Source organism: Bacillus rossius, chromosome 3 (genome assembly GCF_032445375.1).
Source record: "Bacillus rossius redtenbacheri isolate Brsri chromosome 3, Brsri_v3, whole genome shotgun sequence".
Classification (NCBI taxonomy): domain Eukaryota; kingdom Metazoa; phylum Arthropoda; class Insecta; order Phasmatodea; family Bacillidae; genus Bacillus; species Bacillus rossius.
This window is the reverse complement of record NC_086332.1, coordinates 79,717,896-79,744,392: the sequence shown is the minus strand read 5'-3', so window position 1 is coordinate 79,744,392 and position 26,497 is coordinate 79,717,896. Positions and strand designations below refer to the sequence as shown.

Genomic DNA, 26,497 nt, shown 5'->3' with positions numbered 1-26,497 from the left:
TGTGTGTTGGTGTGTGTGTGTGTGTATCACGCTCTGGATTATTTAAAAAAAAATTTCTACATTATAGTTTGTGTCCGAGTTTTTATTATAAGTTTATTTGCAATGTGAGAACACATGCATTTGTTCATTACCTAGGTTAGATGATTACACATCACTGACGAGTATTGAAGACTATCTAAAAAAAAATAAATTCATGATACATATTTCATTTCAATAGATTTCTTAAATTTTACAGAAGACATTTTGCTTACCAAAAGAAATATATAATGAACCATTGCAATAAATTAGCTAATTTGTTTTCTTTGAGCATACATGATTTTCAATTTTATATAAATATATAATGAAGTAATTTAACGCAGTAAAAATATGTAATATTTAAATAGTTAGATAAAAATATCGTAATGAAAATAAGCTGTTCATTTCATAAGAAAATATAAATCCTGTTTCTTCCTGTTCCATGCACGAATACACACTATTAAATATTTGGTTTCTAAAATATCTCACACCCACAAACATTAAAAACGAGGTACACTTTTGATATCCCTCCATGATATGCAGTTCGTAAAACTTTGGGATTACGATGTCGCTATAAGAGACAAAGAAATACCATGACCGCGAGTTTAACGGTGATTCAACTTAACTCTAAGCTTCCAGTCATAATTATTCAATACCTTTTCCAGTATTATTAGCAGGGTATGTATTCTATTTGTAATATATATTTATTAATATATGATAACTTTTACGCCAATAAGTATTTTTACTTCGTGTTCCATTAACGTATTCTTTAATAATCTTGTTTGGTTATATTTTTATTGGAGCTCTTTTTATATATTCTTGTTTGGGCTTAAATTTTAGTAAAATTTAATTGTCTTTTAAAATTTATCACGAACCGTAAATTGAAATTGAGTCTTAATATTAATAATAATATAAACAAGGAAGGCTCAGTAAATTTTATAAGAGTAATGGCTTTTAATATTTTTATAGCCCAAAACAAGTTGTAAATGTTATGGAAGGGTGTTACCTGATGTGATTATTTATTAATGGCAGTTACTCTGTGTGTTCACAGCTCTACCAATCTCTAGAAATATGTCCTAATCCAGGAATCACGTTTAAGTATGTTATTATTGTTAAATGTATAATATGTTCATTTAGTGATTTCTGGAATAAAAAGCTGGCATCTGACGCCCGCTTACGAATATTTTACTACCCTTCCTAACATCCCATGCATGAAATTTACTGTCGGTGGCTTTTTCTCCTGTATAAAAGTGTTACACTCCATTTAACTACTAGAAGTTTTAACGTATTGTCTATGTAATTGTGTCTTATTTTAAACTGTAGAAGTTTTATTAGCAGCTGAAAAATAACACATATTAGAACCTTGGCCATGAAAGGACATTAATTATCAAAATGTTTTTACAGAATATTCGACAAAAAATGTAATTACCTCTTCATATCAGATAAATTTTTAAACTGAAGTAGAGGACGTGTAAATGAGTTCACATTAGTTTGCATTCAAAATTAACCCCATTACCATAAAATCTGTTTGCTACATCACAATGTTTTAGGGTAAATTTGCTGAGTAGTGGCTTCTGGGAAGTAAGGCGAATAGTAATTACAGTGAAAGGTTGGTTAGCATATTAGCTAGCACTGGTTAGGTTGGTTTGCATTTTAATTACGGTACGTATAAATTATTACTTGTGTTTTAAATACAATTTATCAATGTATCTGCCTTAACCCAACAAACTTTTCATTTAAAATATTATATTAGCCTTATTTCACCGAAGCCAGTACTCTACATAATTACCGTATTGTGTAAAGTTAGTATTGACTTTCAACCAATACTTTGTCGTGCTACCAGTCTTTATAGCTTTTTGAATTGGGGTTGAAGTTACAGGAGTTGAATTGCAAACGTGACTTACGTTCAGCGATATTGCGTTATTGTGAAATACATAAAATTGTGGATTGTCAGGGCGGGGGGATAAGGAGAAGGAGGGCGAAAGCCGCAAGTCGATGAAGTGGTGAATAGTGGTCGTGACGTCGCTAATGTGGAATTAAGGACCTTAAGGGGCCCACCTAGCCATGAGCGTATTTGTGTTAGTGAAGAAGAATGATAAACACGGCGCTTGTTGGTGCTTCATGCACGGTATAGCCTCTAAGCGCAAGGCTGTGTATTGGCGCGCTGTCTTCTTATCGTTCATAGGACAACTATTAGATTCGAGCCGTAACCATAACATTATATAGTGGAGAAATTAAGATAAATGTGTAATGCAAGTCCCTTGAGTGCTTTCAAATGCTGTACCGGGTGATTAAAGCCTAAAAACTACACCGAAAATACGTGTTTTAGCCATTTCAACACTCTTAATATACAGTTTAAAACCGAAATACGGAAACAGGACTACTCATTTGCCCCCAGCTTAGTCTTAGTACTTTTCGTAAACAGACCCCAATCAGATATCTCGAGCAGTTTTCAAATCGCGTGGTTTTCTCGTGAAGCGCTGCACATCGCATGTGTACCCAAATGCGCACTGCGAGCAGGCGGTAGGCGCAAGCGCTGTCGGGTTTCTCGCCTGCGGGAACACTAACAAACACTAACAAGCCACGGGCGCTCTCTATAACCAGAGCGTCATCTTGCGAGCTCCCCAGATTCGAGGCTATGTCCATTAATTATAATGCCTGCGGATGATTCCAATTTACTAGTTCATTCATGTGGTCAGTCATTGTAGCCTCGTGCACAGGAGCTTGGAAATAGGCGATATATTGACACGAGCGACGAGCTGCGGTCGAGCTCCCACCTGTGGATTGTCGTTAGCATTTGGGGATACCACAATGAGGGCCACAGGCGGGAGTACCCGAAGTCGTCAACATGGCGGACCTACGTTTTGCAGCATAAATAAGCACACACACGCGCACACACACACATATATACACATCAATTCGTGAACATTGGGGAACGCTCCATTCGTATTGGTGTGCCAAATTTATAGTAGCAAAGCTATTCTCGAATACATATTGTAAACTTAAATAGTCATAGAAAGGCGCAATCACAAATTAAAAAAATATGTTAGCAATGTGGAATCATTACATTGATCAAACACAATCTCATGGTATTCTACGTTGTGTTTCTATAGCGCAGTTACAGAGCGTGCGCATTAAAACTCGATGCAATTTTTTTACTTTTTGTAATTTCCATCAATGAAAAATATGTTTTAAATTATTATATTAAAATGAATATTGCAGTATACAAATAGCACAATAGGCTAATATTATTTATTAAATGTTTGTGTGCCTAATTTCTGTAGGTAATAACTTTTAATACATAGCTCAGTTTGTTAGTTTAGTTATTTTTTACTATTAGGGCTTTATTTATTACTTATAGTAGAAATAAATAGTATAAACACATTAATCTTTGGGGAAAAAAATTGGTTCTGTAATTTAACACTACTACGTTTTTTATTAAATAATTTCCCATGTATCATTCATGGATGAATGAATTATTAATAGAAACTGCACACCTGTTAAATGAAAAACCGAGCTTCTTTTATTTCACAAATAATTTAATAATGATGGGCATTACTATTATGTTAAAATGTGCTTGTTATGTTGTCTCAGTTGGTAAAAAATTCTTATTCTAATAGTGTTGCAGTATAAAGAAGCGCTGGCTATTTTGTTTGGAGTCACGAAATTCCACCGATATGTGATAGCAAGAACATTTAATATTGTGAATAACAATAATCCCTTACTGCGCCTATTGGATCCCACTAAGCACACTCCAGACATACTCCCCGGCTGTTGCGTTGGAGTTTGTAGCTAGCCATGTATGACTGCCAGCTATTTCACAAGACAGGGTCCAAAAGTGGCCATGATGATGCATTGAGCCAGTTGCCTATACATAATAAACGTTTAAAATTCAAGTACGTATTGGGTGATGTGTTGATGCTGGAATACATGTCAGACTTGCTAGTAGGAGCAGAAAAAATAGCACAAGATACAGAAGAGGATCCGACACTGGCTCCAGTTAAACGAAATACTTGCATATGTTGGCCAGAGGGAGATGTCTCAGAAGATATTCGTCCATATGTTCTTTTTAAAGATCAATTGTCTGTCTACTGGGTTGCATCTTGTGGGGGAACTGTGTGATTGTTCCATCATTTTTAAGGACACAATTGTAACAGGTACTGCATTCAGCACATGATGGAGTTGTCAGGTCCAAGGCCTTAGTTCGCAGCTACATCTGGTGGACTAATATGGACACTGACATCGAAGCAATGGTTTGACAATGTGTGGAATGTCAGCAAAGTCGAGCAAACCCCACAAAAGTGAAAGACTTTTCTTGAATTTCAGAAACAAAACCTTAGCAAAGAATTCTTTTGGTCCATTTCAAGGGTAAGTGTTCCTGATAGTTGTTGATACATATTCCAGGTGGCCAGAAATCAGGAAGGTGCAGTCTATGACCTCTGCATCAGTCATCAGAGAACTTAGAGACATATTCAGCTCGCACGGCCTACCACATAGAATAGTGAGTGACAACGGAACAGCATTTGTGTCTGGGGAAATGAAAACATCTCTAGCAAATAATGGGACCCGACTAATATGAACAACACCTTTTTACCCATCTACAAACGGTCAGGCTGAAATAATGGTACAAACCATTAAAGGAAAACTTAAGAGACATTGGAACAGATACAGTCAAAGGCTTGTGAGGATCTTCAAACTTTTAATATCCCTGAAACAGTGAGAAGTTTTACTATTGGAGATTCAGTGATGTACATGAATCACAGTGGGACTACAAAATGGCTGTTGGGAGAGGTCAAAGCAAATGAAGTGTCCTTGATACATGTAGTGTCAAGTAGTGGTGGGCAATCACACAGGCGTCAAACTGATCAGTTACTCCGAAGAGCATGGCCACAAGTTGTGGAGGAAAAGAGCTATTCAAAAGTATATTCTAACGGTGTTGCAGTCAATTCGGCTGGACAGAGACATAGGAATAATAGCATGCAAACAGTTCATAAGGATGTGGCAATGGTACACTGGAAGCCTGGTTGTTCAGCTAAAGAATCACATCCAAGATCACTGCCCAGAGAACAAGTACCACCACCTTCTCCTCAGGCACAAGACTGGGAACCTTTCAGAGATTTTGGAGAGTGTCCTTCAGCACTATCATCTCGAGCACAGACACCTTCTACAGGTGTAGAAGAATCCGAAGTCATGTTTGCTTCCAGGGTGGGAAATGACAGTAAATTTAGAAAATGCTGAATATACACAACGAATGTAAGCCATTGATTCTAAAAGTATTTTACCAACGGAATTAATCTTTTATATTTTTCTTCTACACTTCACTTACAAAAATTTTTGCAACTAAGTGTCGTCGATTGAAAAAAATCCTGTCCAACTCTCGACTAAATGGTATGAAATTTTTCTTGGTGGAATAATTTATAAATGTACTCATGTAATGTTGATTTAAGACGTATACACGAGAATTTGCGTTTGATTTAACATAGGATACTTTTGGTGTATATCTAATCATAAAATAACACGCATTTAATTAATCGAGATAGTCCACGTCCACAGTAATAAAAGTGTTCACCATAATAGTTCAAACTGCTAACGAGTCTTACATTTTTAATAAACCATTATTTTTTTTTCATGTCATAAACCAAGAAACAAGCAGATTTTAAAATAATTGAAGTCCCCATTATAAATTAAAATCCTCAGTGAAAGGAAACCGCCTCGCATTTTTATTTAACAGGTTTGGAGTACTTATCAATTGTTCGTTTCAACATCAATTATTAAGAAACATTCACTTCTTTGTGCATTTATTTCATTTACAAAGTTAATATTCATTTATTTTCAGATTACTGTGTTTTAATTGTTTATTTTAAATTAAAATTTAAGAACATTATTTAAGCCTTACTAGTTTGAAATAACCGAACAAACGGATTAATGCATAATTGCATTAAAAGTAATTACATCAATTAGAGAAATAAATATAATTAATAATAATATTTTTGCATAATAAATAGTATACATAATGCACTAAGTACATAAAATAAAATGCAATTACAAGGTCTCAATCACTTCTTAGGTAGGACTACGTGCTTCATTCATTGATACCGCCCGTTCGGAGGAAAATGAAAAACAAAAATCGTCTTGAAACATGTTTGAATAGTGATACGGGATTTGCCTGAGAGTGAACATTGCTCTCGAAAATGTAGTTTTATCTGGAGTACGTGGCCAGATGTACAGCGGGGTTATCAACTGCTGAGTAAATACTGGCGTGGCAGAAAAAAAATGAAACACTCATGCTTCGTCGGCCACCTGGTTACAGGTGAGTATCACTTTAGACACTGACTCCTGATTGGTGAACTAGACAATTGCGTAACCAGCATTGCACAACAGGAGATGCCACTCCAGACTGTCCATTTTATTCGTAATACTATTTTTAATGTATTTATTGTTACAAAAACGCTAATTGCCATAAAGTTAAATATTTAAGAATATAAAGATTTAAATAAAATATATTCAGTTAAAAAATAATATTCAGAAAACAGTTCACTGGGTTTGAACACGTCTGCTCTTTAGGTAGTTTACTCAAGTCACATTTGGAAAGTGTTTGCTTCGATGCCGATCGACTAAGTTTGTATATTTTTCTTATTGGGGTTTCCTTTTATTTTTCACTTGTTTTCCATGATTATGTGGGTCTATGTGGATATATATCAATAATTTTCTCCTTTAAAATTCACACTTTTTTGATAAGTAAGTAACTCTCTTCCCGAGCCTGAGGAAATATTTAAACGACACCTTCACATCCCGAAAAATTGACACGTTTTCTTCTAAGTCTACAGTAATGAAGAAAATATTTTTTTTTTCAACTTAAAAATCAAAGTAACTGCGTGTGTATTCACCCTCTACTTTAATTACAAAAATACTCATACGAGCGAATACTTGTTTTAAATAATGAAATTATATCGCTAGTTATTTTTTTCTTTCTTTTCGTAGGCCTATTCTTGTTCCTAGCGCGCTTGGTTTTTAACTAACATCAGGCATTAGTCATACTATCAAGCCAATTCAAAATTTTCACCAAGGATTTTTTGGTTATTTGTCATTCATACGTTTTCCTTTCAACTCCACAACCGCAGATTTGTCTTAATTTAATAAATATATTATTATCATATCATAGTGTTTAGCAGGTACCCTGTTTTATGTGTTCCTTGCAGGGGCTTAATCAAACATATATTTCCGAGCAGGCCGCAACACTATAACTACTGATTTATGATACAGAGACACACATTAAATGTTGACTCAGAAACTGACTCAGAAATGTTGAAAAAAATATTTAATTTTAATATGATCTAGTTAAGACGATATTTAAATACCTACTTTATTGTTTTGCTTGACATAGCTTCACTTTGCATGCTTATGCATAGAGGTTTGTTCGACAGCATCCCCAAACAATAATAAATTGGGTTCCGAACCACTCGGGAACACTTGTTGAGTCATGTCGGGGTTTGGTATTGAAGCCACGACCCTTGATACACGAGCGAGGCGCTTCAGTGAAGACTGCCACCGAGAACTCGATATTTAAGTGTTAATTATAAGTGTACTATTTCTCTACGCAAAACACAAAACTTTTTTTAAAAATTTTGTTGTGTAACAACTTAGCTCTCACAATTCACAATTCAAAAGTCTTTATTGATTCAAATTATGTACAATACACACATTTGGTACAGTAGCACACATGTACACCGTGCTCTTTTGCCAGTAGAATACAGAAGCAAGTCGCTTGACACGTTTTAACAAATACATACACTATAATTATTACTAACAATAGTTGGTATGCGGCATTCGGTAGGAGTATTCGTGAATGCGACGGAAGTCGCATGGGACGGAAATGTGTAACCACGGCGCTGCCCTCTGTGGCGGGTGGCGCGAACCAAAGCTCACAAAGACAAAGGGAAACTTTAAGTATTAACTGTATAATTATAATTTTTTTAATATGGGCAGTATTAAAAAAAATGTTGGTCGAATGTTAGGTCAGAAACTGTGGTTTAGCATTTTTTTATAGTATTTTTCGCTTTTATTGGAGCCGTTTCATTATATATTTTAAAATCTCGGTCTGATAATTAAATGATTCAATAGTCGTCCTAGCTGCTCAGGCAGCAAATTATTTAGCGGCGGGTGTGGAAAATACGTGTATTTCGCTTCAATAAATGTACTTGAAAAAACAATTTCCTTATATATTTTTCCCTTTTGGCATTATTTTAAAGAATTCTACGTGAAATTTTGTTCCCGAGTTTTGTATTATAAGTGTGTTTGCAACATGAGAACACAGGAATTTGCTCGTTTTCGAGATTAGATGTTACACATCCGTGGCGAGTACTGAAAGACTAGTCTACATACTTTTTAAATGGTTTAAAACAAATTCCTAACCTAACTAATAACTAAGTGTGTTTGGGAGGGGTCTGGGTTAGGGAGAAACTAAGTGAGTCTCAGGCCTAAGCCTGTTATCTTTAAAAGATTTGTGCAATGGGAGTGCATGACTTGATGTAAGTTTTTGGACATACGCCATTGCTAAGAACTTTTTCTGTTGAAGAAAAACTAATAAATAAAATAAATAAATAAAAATAAAAATACTCAAAAAAAAGATACAAAAAACACACAAAATTAAGCAAACAATTGCTGTTGTCAACAAGGATATGAACACCACAAAATATTCCGAAACAGGAATATGGTCAGCAAACAAAGAAAAAACAAAGAAAAATGTACTAAGAGAACGAAAAAATCCCCACAAATGATGACAACACAAAAATATTGAAACCCAAAATAATTCAGCACAACAGTTGAAGCGAGACAAAAAACATGACAAAACGAAAAAACAAACAAATACAATAGTTTTACCTAAACAGAAACAAGCGACGTTTCGGGAACTGCTATCTGCTCCCGTCCTCAGGCAGAGACGCACCTGTGTTTCCGTACCATGTGCGTCTCTGCCTGAGGACGGGAGCAGATAGCAGTTCCCGAAACGTCGCTTGTTTCTGTTTAGGTAAAACTATTGTATTTGTTTGTTTTTTTCGTTTTGTCATGTTTTTTGTCTCGCTTCAACTGTTGTGCTGAATTATTTTGGGTTTCAATATTTTTGTGTTGTCATCATTTGTGGGGATTTTTTCGTTCTCTTAGTACATTTTTCTTTGTTTTTTCTTTGTTTGCTGACCATATTCCTGTTTCGGAATATTTTGTGGTGTTCATATCCTTGTTGACAACAGCAATTGTTTGCTTAATTTTGTGTGTTTTTTGTATCCTTTTTTTTGAGTATTTTTATTTTTATTTTTATTTATTTATTTTATTTATTAGTTTTTCTTCAACAGAAAAAGTTCTTAGCAATGGCGTAGGTCCAAAAACTTACATCAAGTCAGGCCTAAGCCTATACGCCTTACTCATGCTGGTTTTAAGCAATGTAAGGAGGTAGCATGAATCATGTGCTTGGAGGGGATTGGCCAGCCATGGCTGCGATTGGCGCCATGACTAACTCCCCTCACTTTTTAACTCTAGATTAAAACTAGATAAGTTGGGCCCAGGTTAACCCTGCATAGACACAGGGAAAACCCTGGGGACTTACATGCGGGATGCAAAATTTCATGCATTAATAACAAGCAGGTTGGTTACGGGAAACAGTGGGATGGTTCAGGAAGAAGATTTAGATCGAGTAGAAAGTGTCTGCCATGCGGGGGTTGGGTGCTTGGACTTTATGTCCGCATTGGGTTTGTGGGGCATTGGTTCTTTCGGGGGCGACTTTGCATCGTTTCCCGCCAGGCAGCCAGTCAAGTTTATTTTTTAATGTTTCGTGAATCTGGAAACTACTTTGTCAATGTCCAAAGGTTTCCCGTGCACTGTCATGAGAACAAGTACAGTTAAGATGGCCGCCTGGCTGGTCCTCCAAACGACGTGAACTAGGCGTTGACGATATTTACAAACCACTAAAGATTTCTTACATTTATCTGATTGCAAATAGATTTTAAGAGCTTTTTAACTTACCTGTAGAAGTTTCGTTTTTATAGTCAATATCTGCCATTCCACGAAAAGTGACACCAAAGCATGTAATGTAAAATAATTTTGCTCATTATAAACTTATACATGCTGTAAATGATAAAAGAACAACGTTCATAAAACTAATAATAACACTTATTTGAGATCTTTCCCCAGGGTTTTGTTATGTTAGTATGTTATGCGACATATCAACAGCATGAAACCTCTCTGCCACAATCAAATCATATGTTAACAGCTGTAATGTCTACGCTTTGGTTAGCTGTGAAAGTTGAGGTTATGTTCCAGGTAGCACGAATCAAGTAGTATTCTGTGAGTGTAAATCCAATTAGAAGAAGCTAAGTTTAAATATTATTGACGTCACAACGTCTAATAAATGGAAGAACGCCGGCTGCACGCACGAAAAAGTGTCCCGCAACGCACATTGTCCCGTTACGCTGTGTCCCGTTACGCTCATTGTACGCTTGCGCCGCATCTATCTCTCTTCCACTCGATTGGAACAACCATCGATTTGACTTTTTCGAGGCACATTAAACTTGAAACACTCCCATTCGTTTCCTACTTTTACTTTTCCTATCATCGTCCTATCCTTAACAGAATAACACAGATTGGAAGAAGTTAAATAGCAAACATGTATAAAAGTTATAGTTAAAATAATCTCTTCGTTAAAGTAATAAACATATTTTAATTAATGAGTGCAAATAAAAGTAAATTTATCAATTAAATTGTAGATTTAATTTCACTCCTTTGTATCCATACAAAATAGTGATAATTCAATAAAAATTATTCAATTTTATTCATAAAAGTATACAGTTATTTCATCAATGTTCTGTTATGACGTTTTCACGTTAAACTATCGTCCGTAAACTGACTTTACAGACAATCAATTTTTTTTTAGCATCGTTAGTAAATATCTTTTATGTCACGTCATTTACTATAAACTTGTAAAAATTTGTCTTTTGGCTACTTCATTAAGTTTCCATTAATATAAATTGAAAAAATACACATATTCTCAAAAATGTATTATTAAAGTTTTATAAAAAAATAAATTCTCATTTTAATATAAAATAATCATAACGGAAATGACAAATTTTATTTCGTAATGGATATGGAACATGTTTATAAGCCACAACTTTCCCAGTTAAAAAATAAAACATTCTTGAAACCATTCTAATGATTGGTACCATGTTCTAGGCGTTTATAAGTTAATACTTCCGCCTTTGTTTTCGTTTGAGAAGCCTTAATTTGAATGTGAGTGTTGAAAATTACAATTTGTATTTCTAATAAGAGCTTGAATAATGATCTTAAGTTTACATTAAGCTAAGTGTCTTGTGTTGCTTATCATCTTGAATTGTGGGTCTGACTCTTTAGTTTCCAAAATGACATACTTTTCGTCTGCACGTTACTCAGTCACAAGCTAGTGTTGTAGCATGCAGTTTCTTTCTGAGTATAATTATTTAAGAGTCACTACTCGATTCTTACATTTAGCTTGCAAGCGCCATCTAATTATTTATTATCGCTCTTATTTCAAGCAGTATGATAACTAAAAAGTTTACTGATTGCAGAGTATAGGAATGGAAGAAAATAAAGACCCAGAAAAGTCGGCCGTATTTCTTCAGAAAGATTGTGATAGGAAAAAGGAAACCGGAAGAAAAGAAACATTTTCATGTTATACATTTGACAAAAATAAGATAGAAAAAAAAGTACAGAGGCCAGTGCTCGACAGCAAAAGTGTAGATCACGAAAAAGATTAGCGGCTACTGAATGTGATACCCTAATTGCAAGTTTGGATATTATAAACGACCATAAACTCTTCAGAAAGCAGTGAAGGGGGCTGTTGCAGTACGGCCATCAAGTCCACGAAAACGTTATGTCAGTAGTTCAAGAGCTAGCCAGAAGTACATTTAACACTGAAGTATGCACGAAGATAGTCCAATAATTCAAAAAAGCCCCAGTGAGAAAGAAGATATATGTTCTTAAGTTACAGATTCTTACAGTTCTGATGAACAAAGATGCCAAGCTTCTGGCAAATTATATGTGAAATCCATTAAATCTCCTGTTACTGGAAAAATATTACTATTTCCCATATGTCACATCCTTATGAATACTGGTGAAGCATACGCTGAATTTATTGAAAAATACTAAGAAATAAAGATGTCTCGTACCAGGTTTTTCATGCTTCAACCAACTACCTCGAGTCCTTCCAACTAGTATGACTCCATGATGTTTGCATATGCAGACATCATTTGAATTATTCATCTATTGTTGAAGTACTTGCTTCACAAATAGGCGTATTTACATCGAATACTCAACAGTGTTTTGTTCTGTGTGTTATAACATTGAAAATTAAAACTGCATGCTCAATAACTGCAAGATTGTCTGTATTATTTGAGGCACTTGTTACCAAATACCAAAACCTCAATGCTAGAATTAAGTGCAAGAAATGGGAAACTATAGAAAGGTAGGAACAAGTCACTGAAAATGAGTTTTCTGAGAAGTATTCTCTTGCAGCTCAAAACCAAATTCAGAGTGCTCATTGGAAGCAGAGGCAAGTTACCGTATTCAGCTGTCGCTCATGGTTCTATTATGAGGTGCCCACAGTTGCCATTATAAGTGTTGATCTCAGTCACTCAAAGTACTCAGCATGGACTTTTTGAAGTTATTTACACTGATATACAGTTGGCCATGCCAACTGTGGAGCTTTTTTTTCTTAAGAAAATTTTGCCTCTCAGTTTAAGGGTAAATTTACATTGGTAAACTTGTGTTGCATGGAACAAGATAGTTGAATGGAATACATTCGCAGCTTCGCATGGAAGGTGCAGTGAATGGTGTGGTTGGTGCACTTAAAAATGGGATTTGGGGACTGGTGAAGGCAAAAGACTTCAGTATTAATTCTGCAAATGTTTTATATACTTGCAGACATGTAATGCACAAAACCAGAAGACTTTTATATACCAAAATATGATGATTAAAAAAACTTTTTCTTGTCACGAGATTTAACACTGTTCCTAATATACATATAGGCTTCAGTCTCTACACCACTTCCCTCCACACAACAAAAATAATCTCCTTGTGGGTGTCACGGCGTAGTCCCATTTGAAAACTGTAAATATTTTTGGTAAGCAGTTTTCACAGATTGAAAATCCTGGAATTCACAAGAACCAACGATTAAGGTGCAAAGATGTTTACAGCAGCACAGGTGATGACAGTGATAATTCTGAGAACATCCAACAACATTGCAGTTTATCTTCGAGACGCATCCAAAGTTGTGGCATTAAAGTAAATGGTATCCTATCTGATATATATGTTTTGGCTGAACTAAAAAGTAAAATTTAAAAAAAATCTGAAAAATAAACACGTGACAGTAACACAAAGTGTGGTTTCTGAAGGGGAGGTTCTAGTAATGATTGCTAAACCATGTGGCTAGGGCTAGCTATAAATAAATAAAAATAGAAAACATGGATACTTGGGATGAAAACCCCATGGATCTCGGTATAAAAAAAATACATTATTTTCAAACAAGTAAGAAAATTTTACCTGCTACTAACATAACAGTAATTGGAGACCGTGTATTTTATGCCTTCAAAAAACCCGCGCTTTAGTTATAATTTAGTGAACGTTCAACATTTATAAAACATGACTAAGCTGTATGTATTTACTTGATATCAATTTTTTTTGCATGAATTCATGTTTTCATTGATGTTTTTACATTTTTAGTCTGTTTATTGCACAATTCTTCTTAATTACTTGGAAACATCAGAACATATAAAATGGTCGACAATCAGTATTCCTACTGGTCACATCCGTTACTTCAGGCGTCACATCCGTTACACAACAAAAAACACTCGTATTCTTATTTCAAGTGAAGATGTGTTAGTTTCACTGATATGGAAAGATTCTATGTTCATTTATCAGCACAAATAAAAATAATCGCTACATTAACTTGCGCCATATCAGACGAATTTGAAGTTGTTTGTGTCTCATTACTTTTAGATGTTTAAGTTACGTCCGTTACCAACCATATTAATACATTTCTTATATCATAACATTTTTTGTTTGGTTTTAAAAGTTACAAGTACTGATGTGTGCATAATCCTCCAATTAAAACTACAACAACGTGATTATTCTATACTTTTAATGATGGTAAATATATCTGTCACATCCGTTACTTTGGAATGACTGATACATATTTTTGGACAGAGTAAAAATGCTGAAACAGGTTTTTTGAAACCAAAACAAATATTGCAGACAACTAACGTGAGTAATATGAACCATTTAGCTCAGCTCACAATAGCACTGTCACGAGAGTACTGTCACGATAATGAAATATCAACTTTAACTAGGTACTGGAAAATTCGCGGTTTCAATGACCACTAGGATAGACTCCACGATTATCTATGTACTCGGGCAACTATCACCTGGTCATTGGCTACCGACTCGGGACACCTGTTTACTGCGATTCTTATGATTCGATACTTCTTTTGTTGAGTGTTTTCCATTGGCTCAGAGTCCTTCAGGTAAATTGCGGTCCAATCACTGACGCAGCATTAAGCTAAACGAGTTTGTATTCCAGCCTGTCTCGAAAGGAATCCGCGAATTTTTCCGGTCTCTAACTATAACATTGTGCATCATTAGAGAATTGCAAAAGTACTTAGTAGCTATTGCGATAACCAATGTCAAGTAGGCATAACTAACGGTCACCTAGTCAACGGAGGCTTTAGTGTTAACTTCGCATTTACGAAACTTACGCCAGTAATTATTTTCAGTAAATATCAATGAGTTATAACATCAGTAACACTCACAGAAAAAAGAAGCTGTACTTTTACAAACGATTCATTTGGAAACCAGTTGTCAAGAAATAGTTTGTAATACTACACGAAAAATATTATAACATTGTACAACACATGGTATGGCTATTTTTGCATGTATTAATTTTTTTTCAAAATAATACTGAATATTTCTTACGAAAATTGGGGAATAATTTTTAATTAACATTGATGTTTCATCGAAGCAGGAATTTTTTAATACATGGAAAAAAATAATCGAATATTCTACGATTTGACGTTATTTTGTTGTACCATGCTTATTATGTGTGCAGTTAATACTGGAAATAATTTCAGGGAACGGTTTACAAATACTTACTTTTCTTTAACTATTGGAAGTATGTACTGGGAGAACATGAAGCATAAATCCCTGAGTAAGAAACCTATCCATTATTACTGCGAACACTATTTGGTAATAATGCAATCGTGTTCTAGTAAATGTACAAATTTAAAAATTTCTGTAATTTTACATTAATATTTCTCTTCCATTTAAAAAAACATTTACAGTTCTATTGCTACTTTTATACGTTTCTCCCGTTCGGGCTTTCATTTTACCTCCTTTAGCAATTGTATTATATGTTACATTTCCATTAAGTACAGTTAATCTGTTACAACTAATTCCTCGCTAACACTACTTATATTATCGGTATTCAGTGCCCTAGTATTTTCATATTCTATTCGCCCCTCTGAACATTGCTCCATCCCTCTATCTACATCCTTTTATTATTTTTTTTTGTGAATCCCTATCTGAATTCTGCCACGAACAAAGCTTGTTTCCTCGTAGAAAATAGTGTTAATTTATTTATCGTCATCCTCCATTTTCACTCGTATATCACTAATCCAGACTCTGGTGTTCACTGTTTAACTGAATAGAGTACCTACTAATTATGTGATTTAACTCCCTCAACGATTCAGTACACAACAGTTTTCAAACGAATGTTTTGTTTTCGCAAATTTTTCAATATTCGCATATCAGCAATCCCTATCGACAAATTACTCCATTAGAAAATGCGTTAGACTTGGCCTGTGTCCGTGTCCCAGGGATGACTGTGTGGAGCGAGTGGACCCGTGGGCAAGACTCTGGACTCGTGCTTAGAGGACCCAGGTTCCTGTTCCGGCGCAGCCATGCCGGCACTCCCAACCCCCTCCCCCCATGTTACATGCTACATGGCCGAGTCTTTCGTCAACATCCGTGTTCTGTGAAATCACGCGTTACCGCCTGTAGTACGTTGTCTAAGCAAAACATAATAAACGTTCAAAGAATCAAAACAAATAAAATAGGCATTTGCTGAAAAGTGTTCTAAAACTAATTCCCTCTCGGAATATCCCACTATACAAAGCACAGTAAACTTTCACGAAGAAGATCAGTGAACTAAAAACAAGAGATAAGCATCGTCAATTTTATGAGCTGATGCGGTTTCGGACGCAATTATTATAAAATTTGTGTGTATCGAGTTACCTAAGAGCACCCAATAGCCTGAGTACATTTCAAAGTATACTTGCAACAACTAACAAAATATATTTGCACTGGCAAATTTATTCACGACAATTACTTATTAGTTACATAATATTCTCAGAAGTACATTTTTTTGGCAATTTGTTACCTTTTACTACACTGAAAAAAAAACCTTGAATAATATAATATGTAGATAAAACACTATTTCATACATGTTTGAATAAACACACCACCTAAATATGTGATTTAGTAGTGATTTTATTATAATTCATCTGTTATTAAATCTCCCTGTCTAAAAGTTTCCTTAGCTAGTTCGATGCAAAGGAAAGAAATGCACGTTATAAAACATCCACTTAATTTGGGTGAAGCTTATTGGTGATTCAGGGGATTTCAATAGCTACAATGATAAATTTCTTGTTATTTGATTTGCTAAATTTTAAGTGGTTTTGATTTTCTTTATCGCGTCTTACACGCTATCTCCCATAGTAACAGTGAAAATCATTATCTCTTAGTTACTGTAATAAATTGTAATCGCTTTACTTTCAAGCAGTTATAACCTCTTCAATCATTTTTAAATCATATTTTTCTGATTTATTTTTTACTAAGAAAACTTGGATAATCTTAACAAATAAAGTCAAGACGTTACTTCAATGTGTACTATAACTTCCTAAATGCGCTGTAAAATATTTTATAGGATTTTTTTAAAAAGTTTGCGCTACTGAGCAGTAAGCTTGTAGTAAATTAGAGGAATAACCAAACCATATTTTTTGGTACCGACACCCCCGAAACCTCTACTCTTACATTTATAATTTACCATCCTAGAAAATCTCGTCAGAAAGAAAAACACATTTATAATTTATCATTCTAGAAAATCTCGCCAGGAATAAAAACCATAGGGGTGATTTTATATAACAGTAAGAGCAGATATTCAAAATTTAGATATTAAACATGGGACCAAACAGGCTTAGAAATACATAATAAAGTACCTGTCCCTATATGGCCTAGTACTCAATATGACCTACTGACCAGTACTTCGTAATGTCACCATCTATACAAAAGATGGCACTAGCACCCTTTTCTAAAATTAATTAGAAGAGTGTGTTTCGTTTACCAGGCGTCACAATCAAAAGTCATTCCAAGCAAAACGAAAAAAAGGCCAAATTGACTTCAGATAAAACTCAAGATTCTTGGTATTGTAAGGTATGCAACGAAACTTCAGTGAAGGACATGCGTTTGTGCGTTTATTGAGGACAATATCTTCATGAAGAATGTGTCGGACTGACAAAAGATGACAAAGACTGTTTTCATTGTCCATACTTTGAAAATTCAGACTAGAAGTAATTTGTTTCTATGTGAATGTGATTTTTTTTTATACCACTTACATGTTGGCCATATTGAGAACACTGTGTACCCAGTATGGTCGATGTGAACTTTTATTATGTAATTCCCTTCATCTTGAGGTTATCATCTCTCTGTTATGTGTAAATAGTATTCCTTCTTTTGATTCCAGGTCCATTATGCAATTCTATGTCATTTAACAATTTAAAAAAATATCTGCAGCTTAATTAGGCCATATAGGGTACAGGTAGCTTACTATAAAAATTTCAAAGAAAAAATATTGATTCTCGCGTTTTATTTTAAAAAATATTTCGTGCACATGATTGTTCTAATTACAAAATTTGTTATCCTATCTATGGAAAAATGCGGAGAATAAATAATTTTTCCTGATTATTTGATATTATTGCGTTATTAAGTCAGTTTTGGGTTTCTCTTTGAGACCTGTTTCATCCAAACGTTTTCCTAACCACGAAAACAAACAAATAAGACTATTGTGATTTCTAGACTACAACCGTAAAAATGCTTAACTATTTTAAAATATATATATATGAACAGTTAACTTGACAAGTATAAATGTTTCATCCAATAAACAATTAATTATTTTAGTTAATAATGCACTGTCAGCAGTATTTAGTTGCCCGTGGGAACTTAGGGTAAAATGCACAATTAAACCATATTGATAAAATTAGATATCCAGTAGTCAAATATTTTTTTAATCTATTAATTTTTTTTAATAAGTGCCTCCTACGCAAAAACTAAACTTATAACTAATATTTTTATTCATGTGTTAAGTACAATAGGGAACACGATAGTATTTTATTTTTGTAAAATACGGTCCTGTTATTGTCACTTATGAAGTATATATTTCTTCTTAACAATATTATACCATGATTTATTTTCAAAATCAAAATTTTGTTCACTCTAAGTTACAAAAAACATAAATAAAAAATAATAAAGGGAGTTAAATTATATTGAAACAAAATTACTTAATAAATTTACAGGTATTTTAGATATTTAGTTTGACTAACCGCGTCCAATACACCTGAAACTTGCATAAAACCTTTACATTAATGATATCATATATTTTTTTCTCAGGAAAAAAAAACGATTCGCTGTTGTTATGGGGTAGTTTGAATTATATGTGAGGAAATCAGTGGGTAAAAAAAAAAAAAAAAAAAAAAAAGATTATTTGAAAATTAAGTTGTACGAACAGTTGGTCAATAATAAGTAGAACTGAAAATTTACCCACTTTAACCATAAATCATAAATTTTGTAAATATAAAATTATTCTTTTAATGGAATGCAATATGCTCCTACACGATCGAAAATGGTATCGTGTGGATGACAATTTTAAAAGGTAAATATTTTTCTCTATTTGAAATGTCGCCTAGAGTTGTGCTGTGTCCCAAGTCCCAGGACCGAAAGCAATAATGTGCTCTGAGATCAAACGTTTGCGTGCATGTCCGTGCTTTGCTTATACCTCGATACCTCAAACAACAAATATTAACATTATGAACTACATGGCATTAATGACCAAAACCTCTTCGAAAAAAAAACGCATTTATTTGATGCTTTCTAGTTAACAATTCGGTTGTCCAAGATTCCTGAGAAACCATCGAATTATTTCCAAAACCTTTGTGAGTTGTAGGGCTGGATCTACACAAATATGTGAAGACGCCACGTCACTGACAGTATCATACATTAGAGGAATAACTTTATTGTTAGTAGACAATCATTATATTAGTTAGCTAGCAAGATCATTCTCATTAAAGAAAAACACGTGAGAAAGTATTTCAGTACGCGCCTGTGATGTGTAACATCTAATATCGGTAACGAGCAAGTTCATGTGTTCTTATATTGCAAATACTCTTATAATAGGAAACTCGGACACGAAATGTAACGTAGAATTCTTTAAAATAATGTTGAGCGTGATAAATATACGAAAATGGTGTTTCTTGACGGGAATCACGCGTTATTTCCGAACCCACCGCTAGAATTCGCTGCCGGAGCAGTTGGGTTGACTACTGAATCATTTGATTAGTAGACGGAAATTTTTAAATATAAGATGAAAAGGCTACAAATAAAAGTGATAAAGACTTGAAAACAATACTAAACCCCGGCTTTGGACCTAATTTTCGAGAAGGAATTATATCAAAAATATTTCCCCTCTTGTTAAAAATTCATTAAACAGTTAATTCTACAAAGTTTCCCTTTGACTTTCTGAACTTTCCACCGCAGATGGCAGCACCGTCTGTCACACATTTCCGTTCCGTGCGATTTCCCTTTCCATTCACGAAATTCCTCCCACCAAATATCGGGCACCGAGAGCTAAGGCGTTACACATCGAGAACAAATGGCAGACTTATCGCATGGATGGCTGACGACTGCCTAGTGCTGGTTGCAGCGCGACGCGAGGCAAGAGCAGGCGCGGCTGCCGGCGGGAGGGCAGGCATCACGTGATCCAGCGCCGGCGACCTCGAGTGGCGCGGGCTGCTGTCTCCAGAGGTCGCGCTCGCGGTATAAGAGGGGCCGAGCAGTGCGCCCTGGCCGTCAGACACAGCCACCAGGTGCGCCAACCCGGGACTCTCTCAGCCGAGGAACATGCTGCGACTCTTCGTCACCGTGCTGCTGGTGTCAGCGGCCGTCGCCACCGACTTCACCAAGTGTAAGTCTCCAAGTCGAGTCGCCAACCACAAACACACACACACACACACACAATTATATAAACATTATTATTATTTTTACTACAACTAATTTTGTCTTACGTTCTTTAAATGATTCACGCAACGGGGAATTTTTATTTAATGTAATTTCTTGGACATATGCCATTGCAGTTTTGCACTGTCTGAAATGGGGGGGGAGGGGGGGGGGGGGAAAATTCAAGAACGAAAATTAAGAAATAAAAGTGGAAACATAAACCCACAGAGAACAAGACTAAATCAGCTATGTCAAAAAGTTACATCACTAGAATTCGGTGGAAGGAATTTAGTCATGAAACAAATTAACAGCGCAGATGAACACAGTGGGCTAACAACGACGACACAGTTTCAAGAGACAAGTAAATACAGACAGACAACAAAACCTAGCATTTTTTCTATGACAAACAGTGCAAAACTGCAATGGCGTATGTCCAAGAAATTCTATTAAATTAATTTTGTTTTAGTTAATTCTGGGAGCAATACGTGATAAGTTCTACTCGGGAGTTTTGGAATGTGTAGCATTATTGATGGATGAGTGCAACATTGTATTTTTTATCTCAGTCGTATATACACACGATTCAATAGACATTGTTATAATACCAAAAAATGTTTTGGTTCTACAACCAGACAAAACTTAAACCAGCACAATTATGAGGCAGTAGCATTAATCAGGTTAATTCACTCTTGGGCATGAAAGCCAAAAGTATTTGCTTGAAGCTTCCAGTAGACAAAATTTAAAGCAAATTTTCTGGCCCGTGCTGAAGTATGGAAAGTATTATAAATTTACCAACAGGGCTATTCTATTAAGCACACATGACAATAATTTTAATGAAATGAATTTGAATTTGTAGGCATTAAATTTAACACGTTAGAATTATGTCAACACTTTTATTCACCACTAGCCCAAAATATTTCATTTTACATTAATTTTTGTCCCAATGTAATGTGGAGAAAGTAAAATGAACAGTCAAATTAAAAGTTTTACTCTTTAGCGTATGCATATCCATAGTATCGCTTTGTTAAGAGTTTATCAGACATGGGTGGATACAATATGTAAATCTGTTTGCGGAAGTCTGGAATACATGCTTCCGAATAAAACTGAGGAAATGGGACTTAATATACAAATGCAAATAACCTAGTGTATATAATTAATCCAGACTAAGTTATAAATAATTTCACATCCGTCTTAGATAAGTATTTAAAGTAAAATAAAAACCTCAAAAAAATCAACTCGTGAAGTCGTATCATCCAGTCATGGCCCCCACAAGGGTGGGGCTGGGTGGATCCCTGGGTCCAGGGTCCAGGCCTGGAGGGGGCCCTGGCCCAGCCCCGTTTATTTTTATTTCAGTGTGTGAAATATGTATGCATACTAGCTTTGGTTATTTTAAAGTAAAATTAATTTTGTAAATTAAGCTTAGTTTGGACTCATAAATAGTAACTATAATTTTACCCTGTATTTTCAGGTTCAATAACATTCTAAAAAGAGTGTAGGTAAGAAAAACCCATGCAATTGTAATGTAGCATGTGACTGTGTAATTAGGGGGGGGGGGGGGCGATCCTGGGTCCAGGGCCAGTGAACGTGGAGGCCATGGCAGGGGGGAGGTCCCGGGATGGGGCCAGGCCGGGGAAGGGCGGGGCAGCAGCTCACAGACAGCCACTGCTTGTTGCAGGCGACAGCGGGACTCCGCCCAAGGCTCTGGCGGTGAGCGGCTGTGCGAAGCAGCCGTGCGACTTCAAGCCGGGAGCGCGTCTCGACGTGAACGTCACCTTCGGGGTCGGTGAGTGCCGCGCCGCTGTCCAGACATTCGCGTCACACGGCGTGTCCTCGGGAGTAGGCCTACACATTAGTTTCATATATCCTTTGTTGTGCTGTCAACATGAAATTGGATTTTTTAAAATTATTTTCAAACAGGGATAATTAAGTGGATATACAGAAATAAAAATTGATGGGTTAAGATTCAATTTTTACTGGTTATTTCTTGACGCAAATGGAAAATGCATATTTTTGAGTAACATATTCTACTTCTCTAAAATCGCCCAAAAATTACAAAAGTTTTGAGTGAATATGAGAAAAAAAATTCTCTGAAACAAAGTCTAGCCAGCGAAATTGTTCAAATTAACTCTCCTCATTTCTACAGTTCAAACATTATGAATGCGAAAGCCACCATCATAAAACAAATGGGGCCAAGCACATTGGTTTGATTCCACGGGGACGAAGGACGCGAGGCAAGGAGCTGTGACTGTCGCAGACCACAAGGTGACCAAGCTGACCCCGGACGTGAAGGCGCTCGTGCTCGGCATCACCACCGACTACCCGCTGCCCCAGAAGGACGGCTGCCGGGCCCTCGTGGGCGCCTCCTGCCCCTTGGAGGACGGCGAGTCGGTCACCTACAGCCTGCAGATGAACATCCCGCCCATACAGATCAAGGTACCGCCGCCACTTCTTCCCCTCGGCACCCGAAGGCTGTCTGTGCGGGAGGAGACTCGGGAACGGCATGGATGACAGTTTTTGTCGTCTAAACTCGTCAAAAAAAACCGTCAAGTCAATGATAACTGTAAAATTAAACAAAGAAAAGGTGCGCGTGTTTATGTACACGCATTGGAAGTTTTAGTTTGAAAAATTCTCTTCGTAATGTTATAGAGAACCAATAAAATGTTAAATATCTTTGACGCCGTGCTTGTTCCGAAAAAAAAAAATTGCTAATAAATTATAGGTGTATAATAAATGCGATCATGTCTTGTTTTGACTATTCAAGTTTACGAAGTGTATTCCATGATAGTTTCACTATCACAAAGTATCGTTTGACACACCAGTACGCTTATTACATCCCCAGATGTTAACGAAAGTAAATATAAACGGGCTCATGTTGCACACGTAGGTCCACCATCTTGGTGACTTCGACTTGTGGCTACAGCAGAAACGTGCATGCGCATTGGATTTTCAACTAGTTAAATTTCCGTTGTGTGATGCGCGCGCATTTCATTGCATTTTCGTTGCATACTAAGATTTCACCCTCAAAAAAAGTATGTCAGTAAAACGTTATTGGCTCGTTGGTGATGAAAATTACCATTGAACCAAACATTTAAGGAAAAGTGGTCGGATCACTTGTTTTTCACTAAAGCGATCCGGGTTCGACTAGCGGCGGGGTTGAACGTGGATTTTATTTTTGCTATTAGGAAACGTGGTAGACGATGCCTTAACCACTAAATTTTTTTCAGGTTGCTTCCATTTCCTCCACCCAATAATCCCTTAAATGCGCCATTCTCATCTACTTTATTATCATCGACGGAAAGTTGAGTCCATTTTTTTTTTGTTATATATAATATTTTTGAGGCTAGAATTTAGCTTATTGATCTCCAAACGTCTAGCTTGATGCAAGATTGCGTCCAGGTAGAAACAAAATTTGTATGGCAAGTTTACTTGGCGAGCTTATTTCAAGCTCATTGCACAAGCTGGAGATTGCAAGTCGGTGTCAAAATCACCACAGAACCTTGAATATTTTCAAAATCAAAATGGCTTGGTTAACTTGCACAGAAAATCTAATTAAAGTAATTTTGCATGCTTGCCACAAGCTAAAATGCTCTGTGAAAAATTGATAATGGATGTTCTGGGAATTTTTTGTTAGTTAAGTCTGATTTTCTCCTTTAATACCACGGTTAACTTAAAGTTAAATATTTCCTTTATATAACACAAAACATTAAGACAATAAAATTATTTATTTACACATTTGTGTAACAGTTACCTTTTGCCAAGCACTAAATTAATTCCTTCCAAAAAATATAATAGAATTGGTCAAGAGTGTCAAAAACTTTGAAAAACCGCACGCAAACTGGTTTTAAACAAAGTGATTTTCATGTTATAAAATCTTTTCAGTATCTTATAAACCAAAAATAGCATTTATGACTTAACGAACCCCCGTTTCGTGGTACCTGGATGTTCTTAAGTACAGAATTATATGGTTCGTCAGTTCTGTAATCCGGCACCAATCGAACAGCTTAGGGAGAGTGGGGGAATGAGGCCCAGTGGGTAATTGGGCCCACGTCTTTGTAAGAGAAACTACTGACTACTACGCAGTTAGCTCACAGTTTGTTGTTACTGTAGATATTTATATCAGTAGTATGTTTCCTGTTTTCTAGTAGGATACATTTCATATTTCACGGGTTCATTTGTGTAAATATTTTTTGAAGAAGACCAGCGATCAGCTGTTTTTTTCTTTCTGCAGAGCAGCTTATTACAACTAGTTTTATATACTATTGTACTGTGTAGTCATTTATCCTTGGTAATCCCGTTAAAACTATAATGACGTTCAAAGTTCCGAACGTACCCGATTTAAAACTTTACTTGATTATTTCGAAGTAATATACTCAAATTCATAGACTTAAATGTAACAAACTCAAATTTTTAGGAGTAAAATTAAACATGGGAAAAAATAAACTTTGTGAACGTATATCTGAAACATCAAGTCTGATCGGCATAGGTGCTTAATTCCTTCGCTCGTGGTTTACTGAGTCAACGCCTAGAAATGACAACTAAGAGGCTCTGAATATTTTACTTCTTTTGACACTCTCTTAATTCAGCCCCTTACCATAACATATTTTGCCACAAGTAAACAATGTGTACAGTTGAAGATAAATCTAGGACTATTTCAATATAGATGCTATAAGACTAATAGCATATGAGAAGAGAAACTTATTCGTAATTGAATATTTACAGAAAATATTAAAACACTGGAAGTTTTATGACTTCAAATTTTGAGACAAGTTATTCATAAAACTAGACTCGGTACACTCAGCAAGAAAAATAAAACTATGTATGGCGTTTTTCAACGTTAGCAGACACTCAATTAGTCAGATTTTGTTCCCAAAATTAGCCAGCTAAAAGAAAACTCGATAAAATATTTTAATATATATTAATTATTATTTTTACATAATATAATTAAAGTTAGTTTATAGATAGAAAAAAATAATCTATTTTTTATAGAAAATTACTTATATTTAGTTTATAGTACTGAATACATATTTGCTTATATAATATAATCAATATTTTAAAAATTCGATAACAATCATAAACATTTCTAATCTAGTGTTTCTTTTTTTCAGTCTGATGTCAAGCTCACATTCACCATAGCTGACGACAGCTCCAAAATTGTCACCTGCTTTAAGCTCACTGGTCAAGTTGCCTGATCCACTACTTAGAACCATGGAAAACAAGTGTCATGTACGAAGGGTCTAGCTTACAGCTAGACTACATGAATTCTCTGTAACTGAATCAGCTTAATTTAATTTTAATAAAATAAATTTCATACAAAAAGCACTAACTGTAGTTTTGTATCTGTACCTATAATAATACATATTAAATGAAAATATTATTAACAACATCTACATTCATAGTCGTTAAATCAAATAAGCGAATTTCATTACATTTTAAGTATTTAATTATATTATTTAAGAGACTGTGTTTGCCCAACACAGATTACCGATATTCCCAACAATTTCAATTTTCTAACACGGTCGTTTATTACTGTCCACAAACGCCCCTCCCTTTTTTTTTCTCTTATTTTCAGTCTCTTTCCCACACAGATCAACTTAACGCGAACTAAGTCCATGTAATCTAGTGAATATAGAGGTGGAAGGATGTTTAGGATAAATATTATTGGCGGATTTCTAGGGTATGTATACAGAGGCGCAACAACTAGATTTCCGAAGGGGGGGCAATATACTTTTTTATAAAGAATCATCGATCCCCCCTATTGAACCGGGGGGGTCTGGGGGTCCTCCCCTGGGAAAATTTGTATTTCAAGGTGGGAAAATGGGTGCTATTTAATCAGTTTTATTATCTAAAAATTGATTACACAGCACTTTCTTTGCCCCCGTTTGCCCCCACTTCAAGGTTTCAGAGGGGGGGTAAAATACCCTTGTCCCCCCCACCCTGTTGTTGCGCCCCTGTATGTATATACAAACATTAACGCGCTCACTCAACCAATCAGCGTTAAGGATACATAACGGAAAAATAAAATTTTAGTTTTGATTTCCACGTAAACAAGGCTGACACAGTCACTTCCGTTGTCAATTGCCCTAGATCAACATTTCAAAATGCCTCAAGTATTTATTTGTAAGACAAATTACAGGTATATGTATAACTG

At 35.5% G+C, this 26,497-nt stretch overlaps 1 protein-coding gene across 1 annotated transcript; it reads left to right on the top strand.

Annotated features, from left to right (window-relative positions):
* Nucleotides 1-574: 574 nt before the first annotated feature.
* LOC134531470 (NPC intracellular cholesterol transporter 2) lies at nt 575-25,668 on the top strand. The gene is made up of 5 exons (XM_063367183.1): nt 575-693; nt 20,048-20,320; nt 22,025-22,132; nt 22,604-22,782; nt 25,455-25,668. Exons 2-5 carry the CDS (start codon nt 20,257-20,259, stop codon nt 25,536-25,538), a joined length of 435 nt encoding a protein of 144 aa, XP_063223253.1. The 5' UTR covers nt 575-693; nt 20,048-20,256; the 3' UTR covers nt 25,539-25,668.
* The last annotated feature ends 829 nt before the right edge of the window (nt 25,669-26,497 follow it).

What these genes read in the sequence shown, in the direction of transcription:
- LOC134531470 (XM_063367183.1), top strand. Translation starts at nt 20,257, where the DNA reads ATGCTGCGACTCTTCGTCACCGTGCTGCTGGTGTCAGCGGCCGTCGCC. An exon ending in CGCCACCGACTTCACCAAGT is followed by an intron (nt 20,321 to 22,024) that starts GTAAGTCTCCAA and finishes TGCTTGTTGCAG; the next exon opens with GCGACAGCGGGACTCCGCCC. An exon ending in GAACGTCACCTTCGGGGTCG is followed by an intron (nt 22,133 to 22,603) that starts GTGAGTGCCGCG and finishes TGACTGTCGCAG; the next exon opens with ACCACAAGGTGACCAAGCTG.